At 51.8% G+C, this 13,832-nt stretch overlaps 1 protein-coding gene and 1 non-coding gene across 2 annotated transcripts; one reads left to right on the forward strand and one right to left on the reverse strand.

Moving 5' to 3' along the window:
- Positions 1 to 835: 835 nt before the first annotated feature.
- TLE7 (TLE family member 7) lies at positions 836 to 4,214 on the forward strand. Its single transcript, XM_040633018.1, has 6 exons — positions 836 to 2,108; positions 2,216 to 2,457; positions 2,654 to 2,795; positions 2,926 to 3,079; positions 3,627 to 3,700; positions 4,018 to 4,214. The coding sequence occupies exons 1-6, from the start codon at positions 1,839 to 1,841 to the stop codon at positions 4,120 to 4,122; spliced, it is 987 nt and encodes a 328-aa protein (XP_040488952.1). The 5' UTR covers positions 836 to 1,838; the 3' UTR covers positions 4,123 to 4,214.
- Positions 4,215 to 8,303: 4,089 nt separating this feature from the next.
- TRNAM-CAU lies at positions 8,304 to 8,376 on the reverse strand. The gene has a single exon. It is a non-coding gene; the product is annotated as a tRNA-Met (tRNA).
- Between the last annotated feature and the right edge of the window lie 5,456 nt (positions 8,377 to 13,832).

Below are 13,832 nucleotides of genomic sequence, written 5' to 3' on the forward strand. Positions count from 1 at the left end.
CCTTACATCCTCAAAGCTCTGGTCCCTCGCACAGTCCACAGATGGATGCACTCGCTGCCGTTGGAGGAGGGGTGCCACCAGCCTTCCATAATGCTGTGTATTCTACACGCCTGATTCCATTCAGTTCTCGGAATTACCCCGTAGGGTGGGAGAGACGAATATCCCCACCAGCCAACCTCTCCATCATGGCGGGACCTTGCTCCATCCAAACAGAACCTCATGTTTGCATGACACCTCCGGGTTTTTCCATGCTGCCTCCTCAAGGCAGGGAAAGAGCCTGTGATGTGAGTGGGGTTTCCTGTTGCCCCATGTTTACGCCGGGGATGAGCTCCCAGTGGAGAGGTATGCTGCCAGACTCAAGGGTGACTTTGATTTTGTAGGGACTGGAAATGCCATCTGTATGTCTGGAAGGAAAAACATAACACCTACTACTAACGTCTCAAAATGTCTGTGACACTTTCACCCTTAACACATCACTGTCAACATTTAGGATAAAACACTGGTCAGCAACGAATCTTCTTTTTTTTTNGGAGAGGAAGAAGCAGGCTCACAGCAGAGGAGCCTGATGTGGGGCTCGATCCCATAACGCCGGGATCACGCCCTGAGCCGAAGGCAGACGCTTAACCGCTGTGCCACCCAGGCGCCCCAGCAACGAATCTTCTGAATCCTCTTGCTAACAGGTGTTCTCAGAGCCTTGTAAATGGACCCCAGACAGTGCGCATCTGTGTATCTGCATGTGTTCTCTCTTGCTGCAGGGGCTCAGGACGAATTGGTCGCCCAGGCGCTGTTTGATGGGCTCCTTTCTCCAGCCCCAGAAGCGGGTGGCTCAGGGACTTCACTGATCTGAGAACATGAGTAGAGAGAATGAAGAGGCGTTGTTTAGTATACTCAGTATTTATGATGAAGCAGAGGAGAGGAGGAATGTGCCAGAAAGGTCTGGCATTTCCTCCCAGCATGAGCACCAAGCAGAATCCCACCTGGAGGGGGTGTATGGGATGCCCCAGCAGCCCCCCAGTTCCCTGACGCAGCATGGCCTGGTTTATCAGGAGATGACCACTGGGACCCCGCAGCACTGGGTCCCCCAGACTCCAGGCACATCTGAGCTCCAGGCCACTTGGCTCCCCCAGGCGGGGCCAGAAGCAGCAGCAGAGCTGGACCCCAGGTAGGTCTTGCTTGAACCAGACTGGGGGTGGGAGGAGGCAGTTGTCCCGGGGAGAGAGGGTCCTAGCACAGAGCTCTCCAGATCACACTGTGTCCCTCCGCCCCGTCCATGTGTCATAGCTTCCTGCCAGGACCTGAGTTTGGTAAGTCCCAGCTGGGATGCGTGGGCAGGGAAGGTGGCAGCCCGAGGCGGGCCTCTGATGGGGGTCCAGGTGCCAGGCCTGGTGTTGGGAAAGTAGCCGTCTCCTTGAATCCTGCGGTTCTCTCGCTGTGGGCCTCCCTCTCTGTGAGCGGGTGGGTGGTGATATTTCCCTGCAGGCCGGCCTTGCCCTTCGCCTCTGCCCAGTGAAGAAGTCTGGTCATTCCTCAGGGCATTTGTAAGTGTCTTATTTTTTCTACACTTGGGATCTTTGCCTTCCCTGCTACCCCAGACAGGACGCTAGTAAGGAAAGGGGAGGGCATGTGATGTGTCCTCGTTCTCTCTGCCATAGCTGGGGGGTGTCCTGCAGCTCCCCGCTTCCCTGGAACTCTGCTGCCCCGCTCTCACCAGCACTGTTTAGGGCCTTTAGGGCTCTGAGCCGGGCCCTGCTCTTACTGCCGGCGCACAGCATTGTGTCAGAACATTTGGTGAACAGGCAGGAGTTCAGTCAGAGGGCCGGGTAGGCGCTCGCCCATGGATGACGGTAGGCCCGGGCTGTGCCCTTGGATGGGCACCCGCTTTCTCCTCTCCCCAGCCTCCCGTTCCAGATGAAGCGGTGGTCAGGCAGAGGGTCCCCCGGAGGTGCTGGAAGGTTGGCAGGCTCCGCCACGGAAAGAAAGTCTACGCCGTTGCCATCAGCGGCTCGACTCACCATGTGTACACGTGTGGCCATGGCTACATTAAGGTCTGGGACGAGAGCGCCCTGCATGCCCGCAACAAGGCCCCGCAGGCCCAGCTGGACTTGCAGGTGAGGGGTGTTCGGGAAGGGCTGGGGGAACCCAGACTGACCACTGCCATGAGACTGGGAGCCTGGGTCTCGAGGAGGTGATGTGAGGGCGGGAACTGTCCCTGCAGGAGCATCAGAACTGTGTCCTCGCCTGCAAGCTATTCCCGGACGAGCAGCGCCTGATCACTGGGGGTCTGTCCCGGAACCTGACTCTGTGGGATCTGGCCCCCACACCCCGCGTCAGGGCCCAGCTGGCCTCCACGGGCCCCATGTGCTATTCCCTAGCGCTCTCCTCCAATGCCCAGCTCTGCTTGGCTTGTTTCAAAGGATTTGTCGAGATCTGGGATTTGCAGAACCAAATCTTGATCAGGTACGACCCAGGGGAGGGCTGGAGTGCGGTCTTGGGGAAGGCTTGTGTCCCTTTCTGGACGTCCCTCGCCCTTCTGTGCAGCAGGACTAGGTGAACCCGAGTGGGGAATAGATCGGGGGACTCCTGGGGGCTTCCTGGTCCTGACACGTCCCAGTGTTTAGCCAGTGCGTGAACCTCTGAGTTCTCTTCCCGCCAGGAAGCACGAGGTCCCTGAATACGGCTCCCGCTGTGTGGACATCGCAGGCAATAAGTTCTGGACGGGGGGTGAAGACACCAGACTCTATTCCTGGGACCTGAGGAGCTACCAGAGGTTGCAGCAGCACGATTTACGGCATGAGGTGTCTGGGCAGCCATCGGTGGGCTGAGGGCGGTCCCCGTGGCTGGGAGTCGGGGGCTGCGTTTCACGAGGGGGCGTGAATGTGGATGTGGGCAGCTTGAAGTGCAGACTCCGGCCCTGCCTCCAAACAGATCCTTAGCATTACCCACGACCCCAGCGAGGAGTGGGTGCTAGTAGGCCTGAGGACAAGCGATATCATAATTCTCCACACGCACCGGAGGGAGAAGTTTAAGGCAGTCCTTCATAAATATGTCAACCACCACAGCCTCAAGTTTGCCTCCTGTGGTGAGTGGAAGCCAGGCGACCCCTCTAGGATCCTGTCCCACCCCAGGATGCTTGCTCCTCTGCAGAGTCTGGGCCCAGCCTTGTTTCAGGCTCTGTTCCTCCCTCTCTCACCCCCAAGCCCGGCCAAGTAGAGACCCAGGTGTCCGTTTCCCTGCCACTCTCACCTCTGCACCCACATCCCCCTTCCCCACCGCTGCCTCTCCCTCGGTGGCCTGGTGCCCTGCCTGCCTTCTGTCCCCATCCCTCTTCTCTGTCGCTCTGTAACCGCGTCTTCCTACACAGAAGAGCAGCCTGGAGACACATGCAGGCAGAAGAGGCACGGGGCCGCATCTGATGGTCCTTCTGTGCAGTGGTACTGAGCACCACCCTGTGTGTGGCAGGAGGGTAGGGCCAGAGGAGGGAACGGTTTGGCTCTCATCTCCGGTCTTTATAGATGGCAAACTGAGCCAGAGAGAGAGCTGTTCTTTCCATAGTCACCTTGCGGATGGAGCTGGGACCGGAATGCAAGCTTGGTCTCTGGCCTCTCCACCTGCCTTTCCTTCACCAGGGAGCTATTTTGTGACCGCACTGGACGAGGCGATCCACTGCATAGCTGCACCTTCTCTACAAAGGTTGTTTCAGGTATTGGGAGGAGGGATGTGCAAACCCAAGCTCTCAGAGCTCACAGATCCAGATCCCAGGGGGGGTCAGGTCCCAAGGATAGTGCCGGAAAATACCTCTGGGGTGGTATCTGGCACCATTTACTAGATCCAGGGGAGTGAGGACTCAAGGTTCTGTGACCTCATGAGCTCCACCGTCAGCCCTGACACCTGCCCCGTTGTCTCCAGACCGAGCCTCAGGTCTGTCCTTGGCCTTGAAACAGCCCCAAGTGAGGCCTTCATCTGTGGCCCACGCCTGGCCCCTGCCTCTGGTCACTCTACTGGCCTCCTTCCCTGTAGGTAGAGGAGCCTACAGACGTCCTGTGTTGTGATGTGTCTTCCGACAACCAGTATCTGGTCACGGGCTCCAAGAACAGTGCCACGGTTTACCAGCTCTTGTACTGACATTTGTGTGCCGTGTTCCTGCTGGTGAAGACCCAAAGGAGGCCGGCAGGCTGAAGGGATGGCGGCCTCCATGCTCCCATAACTCCATCTGACCCTCGATGGTCAGGCCTCTGTCCATTCCCTCCCCCCAGGACACACCTTGCTGTGCTCACAGGTTTTTATGATGCGGCGTAGGGGTTTTTCCTTTGTTCTTATTCTTACCACTGATTTCTGGGTTTGGGTGGGGAAACCTGCCTTTATAATTAACCAAATAGAAAAGCAAAAACCAAAATGGCCTGATAATGTGGTCAGTGTTTTCAAAGAACCAGCTCCTTCTGATGGATTGCTTAGACCTCACTCAGCAACTTCCAGGGTGGGGAAAGAATTTTACACCTGACTTAGTTTTGTTTGTAACTTTTCTGGCGGGTCAGAGAATTCTTGGAACCTTCAGAAAGCTCAAGAAGAAAGGTATGTACCTGTACAAACCTTCAGACTGTATCAGGGAGTCGGTAGACAACACTCCACTCCTGACCCAGGTTAAGACTCCATGAGCTGGTCTAACCACAACCTAAGGAAGGGCTGGTGCTTGTACGCCCTCTCTCTCACTCACTCTCTGCTTTAGCTCCTGCTTGAGGATACCTAGCTTTATCTGAGTCTTCAGAAGGCCTAATTTTTCTTCTGCCATTCTGTAATATTTTGCCTGGTCTTCTCCAGGTAGAAAAAGCCCAGCTCCTGAAACCAAGCCATAGAGGCCTGCTTCCTTGTCCTTGTCCATTCTGCTACCTCTTTGCTTGCCTGGTGTAGGCACGGCTGAGACAGCTAAAGTTTGTAGCTTAAGGTTGTCACCGGGAGGAGGCGCAAAGCCAGGAGCCAAGCGTGCCAACCTTTGCACCGAGATACAGTCAGGTACCTCGTTCTTGCCAATGGATCATGAGTGAGGAATGAGTCTCGTTCCTGGACCAAGGCTAAAGGAGTAGGGGCATCCCCTCCAGGTTCTCAGTCCCCTTCTACCAGCACAAGGCGAGGATGTGGAGGCCCTCGGGGATTGCAGGGCCATGAGATGGAAGCATCCACTGGGCAAGACACAAATTTGTAACAAGTGTCCACCGATAGCTGAATGGACAAGCAAAATGTGGTATCTGTAATATGCAAGGGATGTATGATTCAGCCGTTGAAAGGGAGGAAATTCTGACACCTGCTACAATGTGGATGAGCCTTGAAGACCTTGTGGGAAGTGAAATGAGCCAGTCACAAAAGGACAAATAACTGGGATTTACTCCTATGGGGTCCTTCGATCATTCATAGAGACAGACAGCGGAAGGGTGGTGACGGGGCTGAGGGAGAGCGAGAAGTGGGAGGTTAGTGTTTAGGGACAGAGTTTTGCTTTTGCAAGGTGATGAGGATTCTGGAGATGTATGGTGGTGACGGAGGCACAGCAGTGTAGCTGTGCTCAATGCCACTGACCTGTAAGCCTCAGGGTGTGAAGATGGTGTAAGTTCTGTTAGGTGTATTTCACACAATTAAACCAACAGCTAGGAAATTACAAAGATCAAGTTCAGAATAGTGGTAACCCCTGGGAAGGCAGGGAGAAAAAAATGGGTCACAAAGTGACAAAAAGCTTCAGCTCCCTCTGCAGCGTCTATTTCTTCAAAAGTAATGTTTGTCAGAATAAATGAGTGCCTCAGGGAGACCATCAAGAAAGGGGACAGACAACCCACAAAAGGGGAGAGAATATTTACAAATCCTATTTCTGGTAAGGGACTTTATCCAAAATATATAAAGAATTCTTAATAACTCAACAATAAAAAGACAAACCTGTTGTCAAAAGGGCAAAGGATTTGAATAGACGTGTTTCCAGAGAAGGTATACAAGATGGCCAGTAAGTGCAGGAAAGGATGCTCACCGTTACTGGGAAAATGGAAATCAAACCCATAATGAAATACCACTTCACACCTGCTAGGATGGCTAGAACGAAACACACAACAAGTGTTGGTAAGGATGTGGAGAAATTGGAACCCCAACTGGTGCGCCTGCTTTGAAAAACAGTTTGGTAGCTCAAACTGCCCAACGTAGAGTCACCACGTGACCCACCAGTCCCACTCCTGATGCAGGGCTCCATCCTAGGACCCTGGGATCAAGACCTCAGCCAAAGGCAGACATTTAACCGACTGAGCCACCCAGGTGCCCCTTAACCAACTAGAATTTAAATAAAAACTTGAAACAAAAAAAGCGCAACAGAACAAAAAGGGAAACTTTATTAAAATGGTAGCTTTAAATCCAAACATATCAGTAATTATATTAAATGTAACGAGTAAATGTTCCTGTTAACCTGTAGAGGTTATACGACTGAGTTAAAAATATCTCAAATATATGTGTTTAAAAGAGACATATATATTTTTAAAGATTTTATTTATCAGAGAACACAAGCAGGAGGAGTGGCAGGCAGAGGGTGAGGGAGAACAGGGAGTCCAATGTGGGGCTTGATCCGAGAACCCTGGGATCATGACCTGAGCCAAAGGCAGATGCTTCATCAACTGAGCCATCCAGACATCCCTAAAGATGTATTAAAACAAGGATACATATAGTATGAAACTCACAGAAAAAGATGCTTCCTCACACTAAATCAAAGCAAACTGATACTATATTACTATTAGACCACATGTAGTCTAAAAAAGCATTATTTGCAATAAAGGTGAACGTGTAAGTGTTTGATTCAGGTTCAATTCACAAGATAATTCTGTACTTTATGCATTTATTAATGTAGCCTCAAAATATATACAAATTGACAAAACAGACAAATCTATCAATAACCAATAACTAGTTCAAACAGACAAAACAAAAAAAACAATATAGAAGACGAAAATGAGTAGGAAACTCAATACAGTGCATACAACCAGTACAGAATATGTTTTCTTTTCCCACATACACTAAAAGCATTTACAAAACAGGATCGTGCACTGAGCTGTAAGTTTCAGAGGATTTAATTCTTATAGAATATATTCTATGACTGGGGTGTCTGGTTGGCTCAGTTGGTATGAGCACCTGATTCTGAATCTCAGGGTGGCGAGTTCAAGCCCCTCAGTGGGTGTACAGCTTCCTTTAAAAATTAAAAGTAAAAAGAATATATAAAATAATATGTAATATACAAATATTGATGTGAAGAACAAAGGCAGAATGTCGATAAAAATTAAATTTCCTTATAACTTGCAGCCCATTGACAAATACTTGAGGCACTGTCTCCCTGTTAACGCCTTGCTAGAGGGAAAAACCACCTTGGTTTGATAATCCCTAGGCCTTCAGGATCCTGTAAATCTTTAACATATGAAAATCCTTTTGGAAACTTCGTCTTTACCTCCCCCAATTCCAAAGCACATCCTCAATTGCTCCTCACAATCCCAGTGCAGGTTTTTCTGCCCAGGGGTCCTGCCCCGGGGCTATAATAAAACCACCTTTTTGCACCACAAACCTCTCAAGAATTTTTTCGTGACCGTTGTCTGGGGAACCCCACTTCAAACCACATCACTATGACCACAAGACAACCAATTAAGATAGAAATGAATAATAAAAACTAGAAATTTTCCCATTTTGGAAAATAAGAAATATACCTCCAGATAATTGATAGAGACGAAATCACAAAGTAATTGGAAGCTATTGTAAACCGAATAATCAAAACTTGCAGGGTTCACCTGGAGCTGTGGGTAGAGCGTGGTCTGGCCTGGGCCGCCGGGGCAGCGCCGCACCTCGCTGTCCTGGGCCACGTGGGGGGCCCCGCGCTGACAGCCCAGGTTGCCCCCCACTCCTCGGCCGGCTCTTGAAAGCCGGGTCTGGGATGGAGCGAGAGTACAGTCTCTGGAGAACATGGAGACACCGTCTTGCTCCGAGTATAGTTGGGGCAAAGAGAAGTGTCTAGGAGACGCATTTTCCCAGATGCTGCAAAAGCGAGCGCACCACTCGGCACCATTCGGTCCATTTGCGCGCAGTCGTGCCAACACGGCACGTTTTCTCACTTACGGCTTTTTCTTCTCAGGAGGGGGCCGTGGTCCTTCCTTCCGCCCGCGGCTGGTGTTCCTGCTGAGGGAGGCCCCCTACTGTTGGGGACACCCGTTCCTCAGCCGGGGGCGTCCCGCTCCTTGTAGGGCTTCTAAGCACCCTCGCTGCAAGTCTTTCAACGCACACCGCATTAGGGCCCAGCAAAATAGCTGTGCCCTCTCTGAGGCTCGAACTCAGGACCTTCAGATTATGAGACTGACGCGCTGCCCACTGCGCCAAGAGGGCCGCTGGAAAAGCGGTCTTCTTTACTACTGAAGGGAAGTGCCTACGGCCCCTTCTGTCGCCTGAGCCGCCTCCGCGCGTCCGTCTGTCCTTGCAGCGACCCGGGGGTCCCCACCCCGCAGCGGGCCCCACGCCGTTGGCATGTGCGGACACGCAGGGACATTTGGGGACACGCGGGGAAGGAGGGTCGCTCTTGGGAGAGGAGCGGTCTCGGCGGAGAGAACACGCGCCGAGCCCCCCAGCCCCGGGCGGAGCCCCCCAGCCCCGCGCGGACTCGGCGCGGATCAGCGGCGCGCCCGGCAGGTGCACAGGCTCCGAGGGTGACCCCGCCGACGCGTTCGGGCACTCGGAGCGCGCGCGCCTGGCTTGGGCGCAGGGCAGGTGAGAGGGCCCCTCCGAGCCCCGGTGTCAGTCCTGATGGCGCGGGGGCGGGTGGTCGGACCTCAGGCTCGCGGTGCTGACCAGCGGGACAGAGGCTGGAGGGGGCGACATCGGCTGCGGGTGGGCGGCAGGGGGCGCCCCTGAGTAAGAGGGTGGGTAGGGCCCCTGTAGCCGCCCGGGGACTGAGCGGGATAACGGGGAAGGAGAGGGGCTGAGAGCTGTTTGGGGCGTGAGGTCTCCAGGCCTTGGTGCTGGGAGTGAGGTAGGGGAAGGGACAGAAGATTCCAGAAGACTCTTGGGATGTGAACTCAGTAGGAAAGCACAGGGAAGAAACTATGGTTACTTTGGACTTGCCAGTTTATTAGAGTCTCTGTTTTTGTATTTCTTCCCCAATAATTTGATCCCTGGGGCATGTCACCTTGAAGGGCAGAAGACTGGCTCCATTCCTCCCAGCAGGGTTTTAAGTTTCATTGTAATAAGAGTGCAGGGTGGATAAATGGGTGGGTGGGCAGAACCATCCCTAGGAAGGCATTCCTTCCTTACTCCTTGTTTTTTTCCTCTCTTCCTTACTCCTGCAGGGAAATTTCTGTTGCGGATGCCCAGAGGGATGGCTCCCAAGGAATCGTTCGTTACCTGTCGCATTTACCCAGCGATTATTAAGGGTAAGAGGACTATGTTGCACTTGTCAGCTTATTCACTCCCCAGCTCTTGTGGAATTCTTGCTTTCGCCAGAGTAACAGTGTATTTTCGTATCTGGTAGGACTAGCCCCTTCCCCCTCCTTGCGCCTTTAGGGTTGTGGTGCTCCATTGGAAACGGGCTTCAGGTCATTTCTTGCACCACAGTTCACACTGAATCCCTCTTACTTCTCTGATTTCCTATCCTGTGCTTCCAGATTGTTCTCAGTTGTTCGCTATGTGTCAGTCCTGCCTCCTCTATTAACTGGGTGTTCTGTGATCCAGGGACAGGATCTGAGCCACCCCTAAGTACACCACATTCAGAAGGATGAGTTTTGGGGGCTCTGGGCCCCACCCCAAGCCACCCTCTGCTGCCATCTCCTGCCCAGAGTCAGAGCTGGTGGGAGAGCGTGCCCTGAGCAAGGAGCACTGCATGGAGAGTCAGCGGCTTGGGTTTGGTTTTCTCTCAGCTGCTTTGTGGCTTCCCCTCCCTTTCATCCTGGGGTGGCACAACTTCTGCCCCAAGAATAGAAAGCAGAACCTGACAGCAGGAGGGGTTCTCCAGCGCTGTCAGAGCTGTGAAGGCAGAGCTCCCGCTACCTCTCCCACCTTGAGAAACTGCAGAGGGGAGGACACGGTTTGTTCTTGGAATCTCTCTAAACAGACTTTGCAAGGTGTCCCTGCGCCCAACTTTGAGTCGTTTCTCACTGTCCTTTAGGGGAGATAGCCATCAGGGCCCTGCAGTGATAAGGCGGACCCTCAGCCTCCCAGCCAGATGAGACAGACTGCCCTGCAGAACCATCCGGGGCCTTCCTGCCTTCCTCCCATCTGCCTGCTCATCCTAATCGGCTTCCTGGGCTCCTGCACAGCGGCCTGGAACTAACAGATGTTTCTCTCTCTCCGTCACTTCTTCGCAACCTTTGCTGTTCCCCCGAGATGATTTCTCTATCTTTGGGGCAGAGGTTGGTTTGGAATTTTCTGGACCCCTCGCAGCAGGTACATAAGAGCTAGTTTTAGCTTATTGATAAGCCTGAGAGGGGAGGGCCTGAGAAGAGAGGCAGGTGCAGCAGGGGTTGGGGACTTATTGTGAGGAGTCAATGTTGGAGACCACCCCCCCAGGACTTGGGTGGGCAGGGAGTGAGGAGCTGAGGGGAAAAGCAGTCATCAAGGAGTGTGAGGGGAGGCTCTGCCTTCTCTCTTTCCCTGGGACTTTCTTACTGGCTTCTTCATTACTGAAATCATTTCTTCTTTACACTTAGCTTGGGAATGTTGCCTGCCACGAGCCCCTCCCTTGATTCTTTGGTGGGTATTTGGTCGTCCCCTCTGTTGCACTCCAGCTCTCTGGGCATGACAGATTGTGTTTGAGACACCCAACACGTTATCAGCTCTGAGGAGACTGAAAGGTTTATCTTCTCAGATTCTGTCTCCACTGCATCCATCGCAGTTCCTTTTCCGTGAGTGAAAAGCCATTCTCTCTAGGTTGTTCCTGGAGTCTGTGATTTCAGGGACTCAGTGAGGAAAAACTGCTTTGTGTGTACTGGGCCCCTGATAGGACTACATCGACAGGGTCCTGGGGGCTTGTGGGGGGGCACTAGCAAAGAAAGTAGAACTCCCCCCACCCAGGGAGGGTCAGGTCATGAAATCCACCAGCATGCAAAGTGAAGCCTTCAGGTTCCCAGGATGGGATGCCTGCAGTTTTCTGGCCCTTCCACCAGGGGGCAGCCTTGCATTGCCTCTAACACCCAAATGCTTTGCAGTGGATGCCAGGAGCCTTGCCTATGAGACCTGGGCTCTGGTCTCTGCTTTCACTGGCTGCATGATCTGAAGAAAGTCTCTTCACTTTCTAGGTTTGTTTCTCTTCTATAAGGAACAGGGTCAATCCCGTCCTGCTTATTCTATGATACCAGCATCCCATAAATTCCCTGGGCTGTGACCATGCATCTGGGGAGGGGGGACAAAGTCCTCTGCCTTCTACTTTTCTCATAATGCCCTTAGAAAACCAGGTCTTGGAGACAACTGTGCGCGGCTGCTGGAGTGAGGTGCCACTTTTCATCTCCAGGTCGGCCATGATTGGTTGTCTTAACCTCTCTGTTCCCATGAAGTGGTGATCACACCCGAATCTGCCTCTCTGGGCTGTGGCATCCGACCTAGCGTGGAGGGGCAGCTGTGGTGACTGTTGCTCATTACTGATCGCTGGAGCACTTTGAGCCCGAGGATCTTTCCTGGCTTTGCTGAGCTCCCCAACTCACTGCCTGGTGTGGAGGGTCCAGCTGTTCTCAAGGGCGCCTGCTAGGGAGCAGGAGTGGCCCCCAGAGCTGCCGCAGCCCAGTCCCCTCAGTTCTGTTCCCCTGGTTTCCAAACCTAGCTGCACATCAGAATAACTGGGAAATGCTTGCTATTCACCCACAAAAAAAGTACCGATTTACAGAGTTAAATTCATCATGAATTTCTAAGTTACTCCTACTAGCTGGTAGGAACTAAACTAAGAAGGTCATTCTGTAGGAGGAAAGCATTTAGGCAGTGGTCTTTGTAGTGGTCAGACAGTTTCTGAAAACCCCAAACCTCAGATTGTTGTCTGCATGCACCTTCTTGGGCAGAAGGACGTTCTTAACTTGGGGAAGGTGCAGATTTCATCTTCCCAGTAGGTCTCAGGGAACTGTGTGCAGAATCCTGGCCTGGGCGAGGGGGGCACAGGAGGTCCTCCTGGGCAGCGCTGTGGTGCAGCTCCCTGGTGGAGTGGGCATCTTTGTTTTGGGGTGATCATGGAAATCGGAGAGATGACAGGTGGACTGTGACATCCACTCTTTAGAGAAGAAGGATTTCTCGTATCTATTGGTGGGACCCCAGCTGGGTGAGCGAGGAGGCCTGCCATGCATGTGACACCCCAGATGACTCCTAGGAACTGGTCTTGGGGCTTCCGGCCCACGTGAAGGCTCCACAAGTTCGCTTCTTGTTGGTGCTGGGAGCCAGATTTCATTTGTGTTGGTGGTTGGGCCAATTGAGGCCATTGAAGGTGTCTTTTAGGAAGTTTCTGGTGACTTCTTACTTCCTGGAGCTCTTTTGAAGGGCGTGGTTTGTTGATAGTAAGGTTCATATGAAAAATAAACCTGCTAGAATATCCAGGGAAACATTGAAATGTTGAAAACGGGGAGGGTCTTTTAGTGTTTGTTCAACAGACATTAAAATGAACCGTAAAGTCTCTGTAATTAAAACAGTGCAGCCGTGGCACATGAATAGACAGACCAGTGGAATAGACGGAAAGTGCAGAAATAAACCTAAGTACAAATGGAAATTTAGTGTATGATAAAGGTGGCATCTCGAATCTCAGAGGCAATGATAGACTTTTTAGTAAATGGTGCTGGGAAACTGGGCAGTCATTTCAAAAGAGAGAATTAAATTCGTAGCTCACATTGTATAGAGGAATACACTCAAATGGATCATGAATTTAGGTGTAAAAAATGAAACCATATAAGTACTAGTGGGGAAAAAAAAACGCATGGGAAAATTCCACTTAAGCTCCATGTAAGGAAAGGATTTCAAACCGTTGACTCTGAATCCAGAGGCAACTGAATGAATCATTGGTAAATTGGACGTGGCAAGAAACACCATACAGTCAAAAGACAATTAAAAAATTGGGAGAAAATACTCGCAATACCCAACACTAAGGGCTTCGCTACAAAGATGAAGAGCTTCAGATCCCTAAGACGTAGAGAACTCGTGAAAATTGAGGGACAGAGGATGAAATCTCCAAAAGAAAAACGGGAAAAGACTTGAACAGACAATTTGCACACACGCCCAAAGACAGCGGTCCTCAAGCATTTGAAAACGTGTACAAGCACGTTTGTAGCCAGAGGTCTGTCAGGTCAAACAGCGGAGTGCCTGGTGGTGACCTGGATTGGCTCCCGGAACGTGGAAAGGACATTAATGAGCAATTGGCACAACGTGAGTGAAGTCTGTGGCTTAGTTTCTCCACATTCATTTCCTGGTTTTGATCCTGGCGTTAACTGTTACCTAAGTGTTAACATTTGGAGAAGCTGGTATGTGGGAGCTTATTAGGTCTGAAAATTAAAAGGTTTAAAAATTAAAAACAAATGGATAAAAGTGAAAGTCCTCTGGCCTTCCTCCAGAGGTTCTGACTCTGTGACTCTTAGAAAGTGGGCTAGGTGTTGTTTTTAACCAACTTCCTGGGCACTTCTGGTAATTCGGGTGCAGATCCCTCGGACCAGGTGAGCTTCAACAGTGGTTTCTCATTGGCTCAAGAAATGTTTGAGGGACAAACAGAATAAATAGATCAAGAAAACACCGCAGGTGTGATGGGCGCACGAGGAAGAGCATAGACCTGGCCTGTGGGTGTACCAGGCAATTGCATGTTTCTCTGTCAGAAAATACATATAATACTAAAA

This window comes from Ursus maritimus, unplaced genomic scaffold (genome assembly GCF_017311325.1).
Source record: "Ursus maritimus isolate PB19 unplaced genomic scaffold, ASM1731132v1 scaffold_19, whole genome shotgun sequence".
In the NCBI taxonomy this organism is placed as follows: domain Eukaryota; kingdom Metazoa; phylum Chordata; class Mammalia; order Carnivora; family Ursidae; genus Ursus; species Ursus maritimus.

Excerpts from the sequence above, each read along its gene's own strand:
- TLE7 (XM_040633018.1), top strand. The coding sequence starts at position 1,839 with ATGACGGTAGGCCCGGGCTGTGCCCTTGGATGGGCACCCGCTTTCTCC. Across the intron at positions 2,109-2,215 it reads AGGCCCAGCTGGACTTGCAG|GAGCATCAGAACTGTGTCCT; the intron begins GTGAGGGGTGTT and ends CTGTCCCTGCAG. Across the intron at positions 3,701-4,017 it reads CTCTACAAAGGTTGTTTCAG|GTAGAGGAGCCTACAGACGT; the intron begins GTATTGGGAGGA and ends CCTTCCCTGTAG.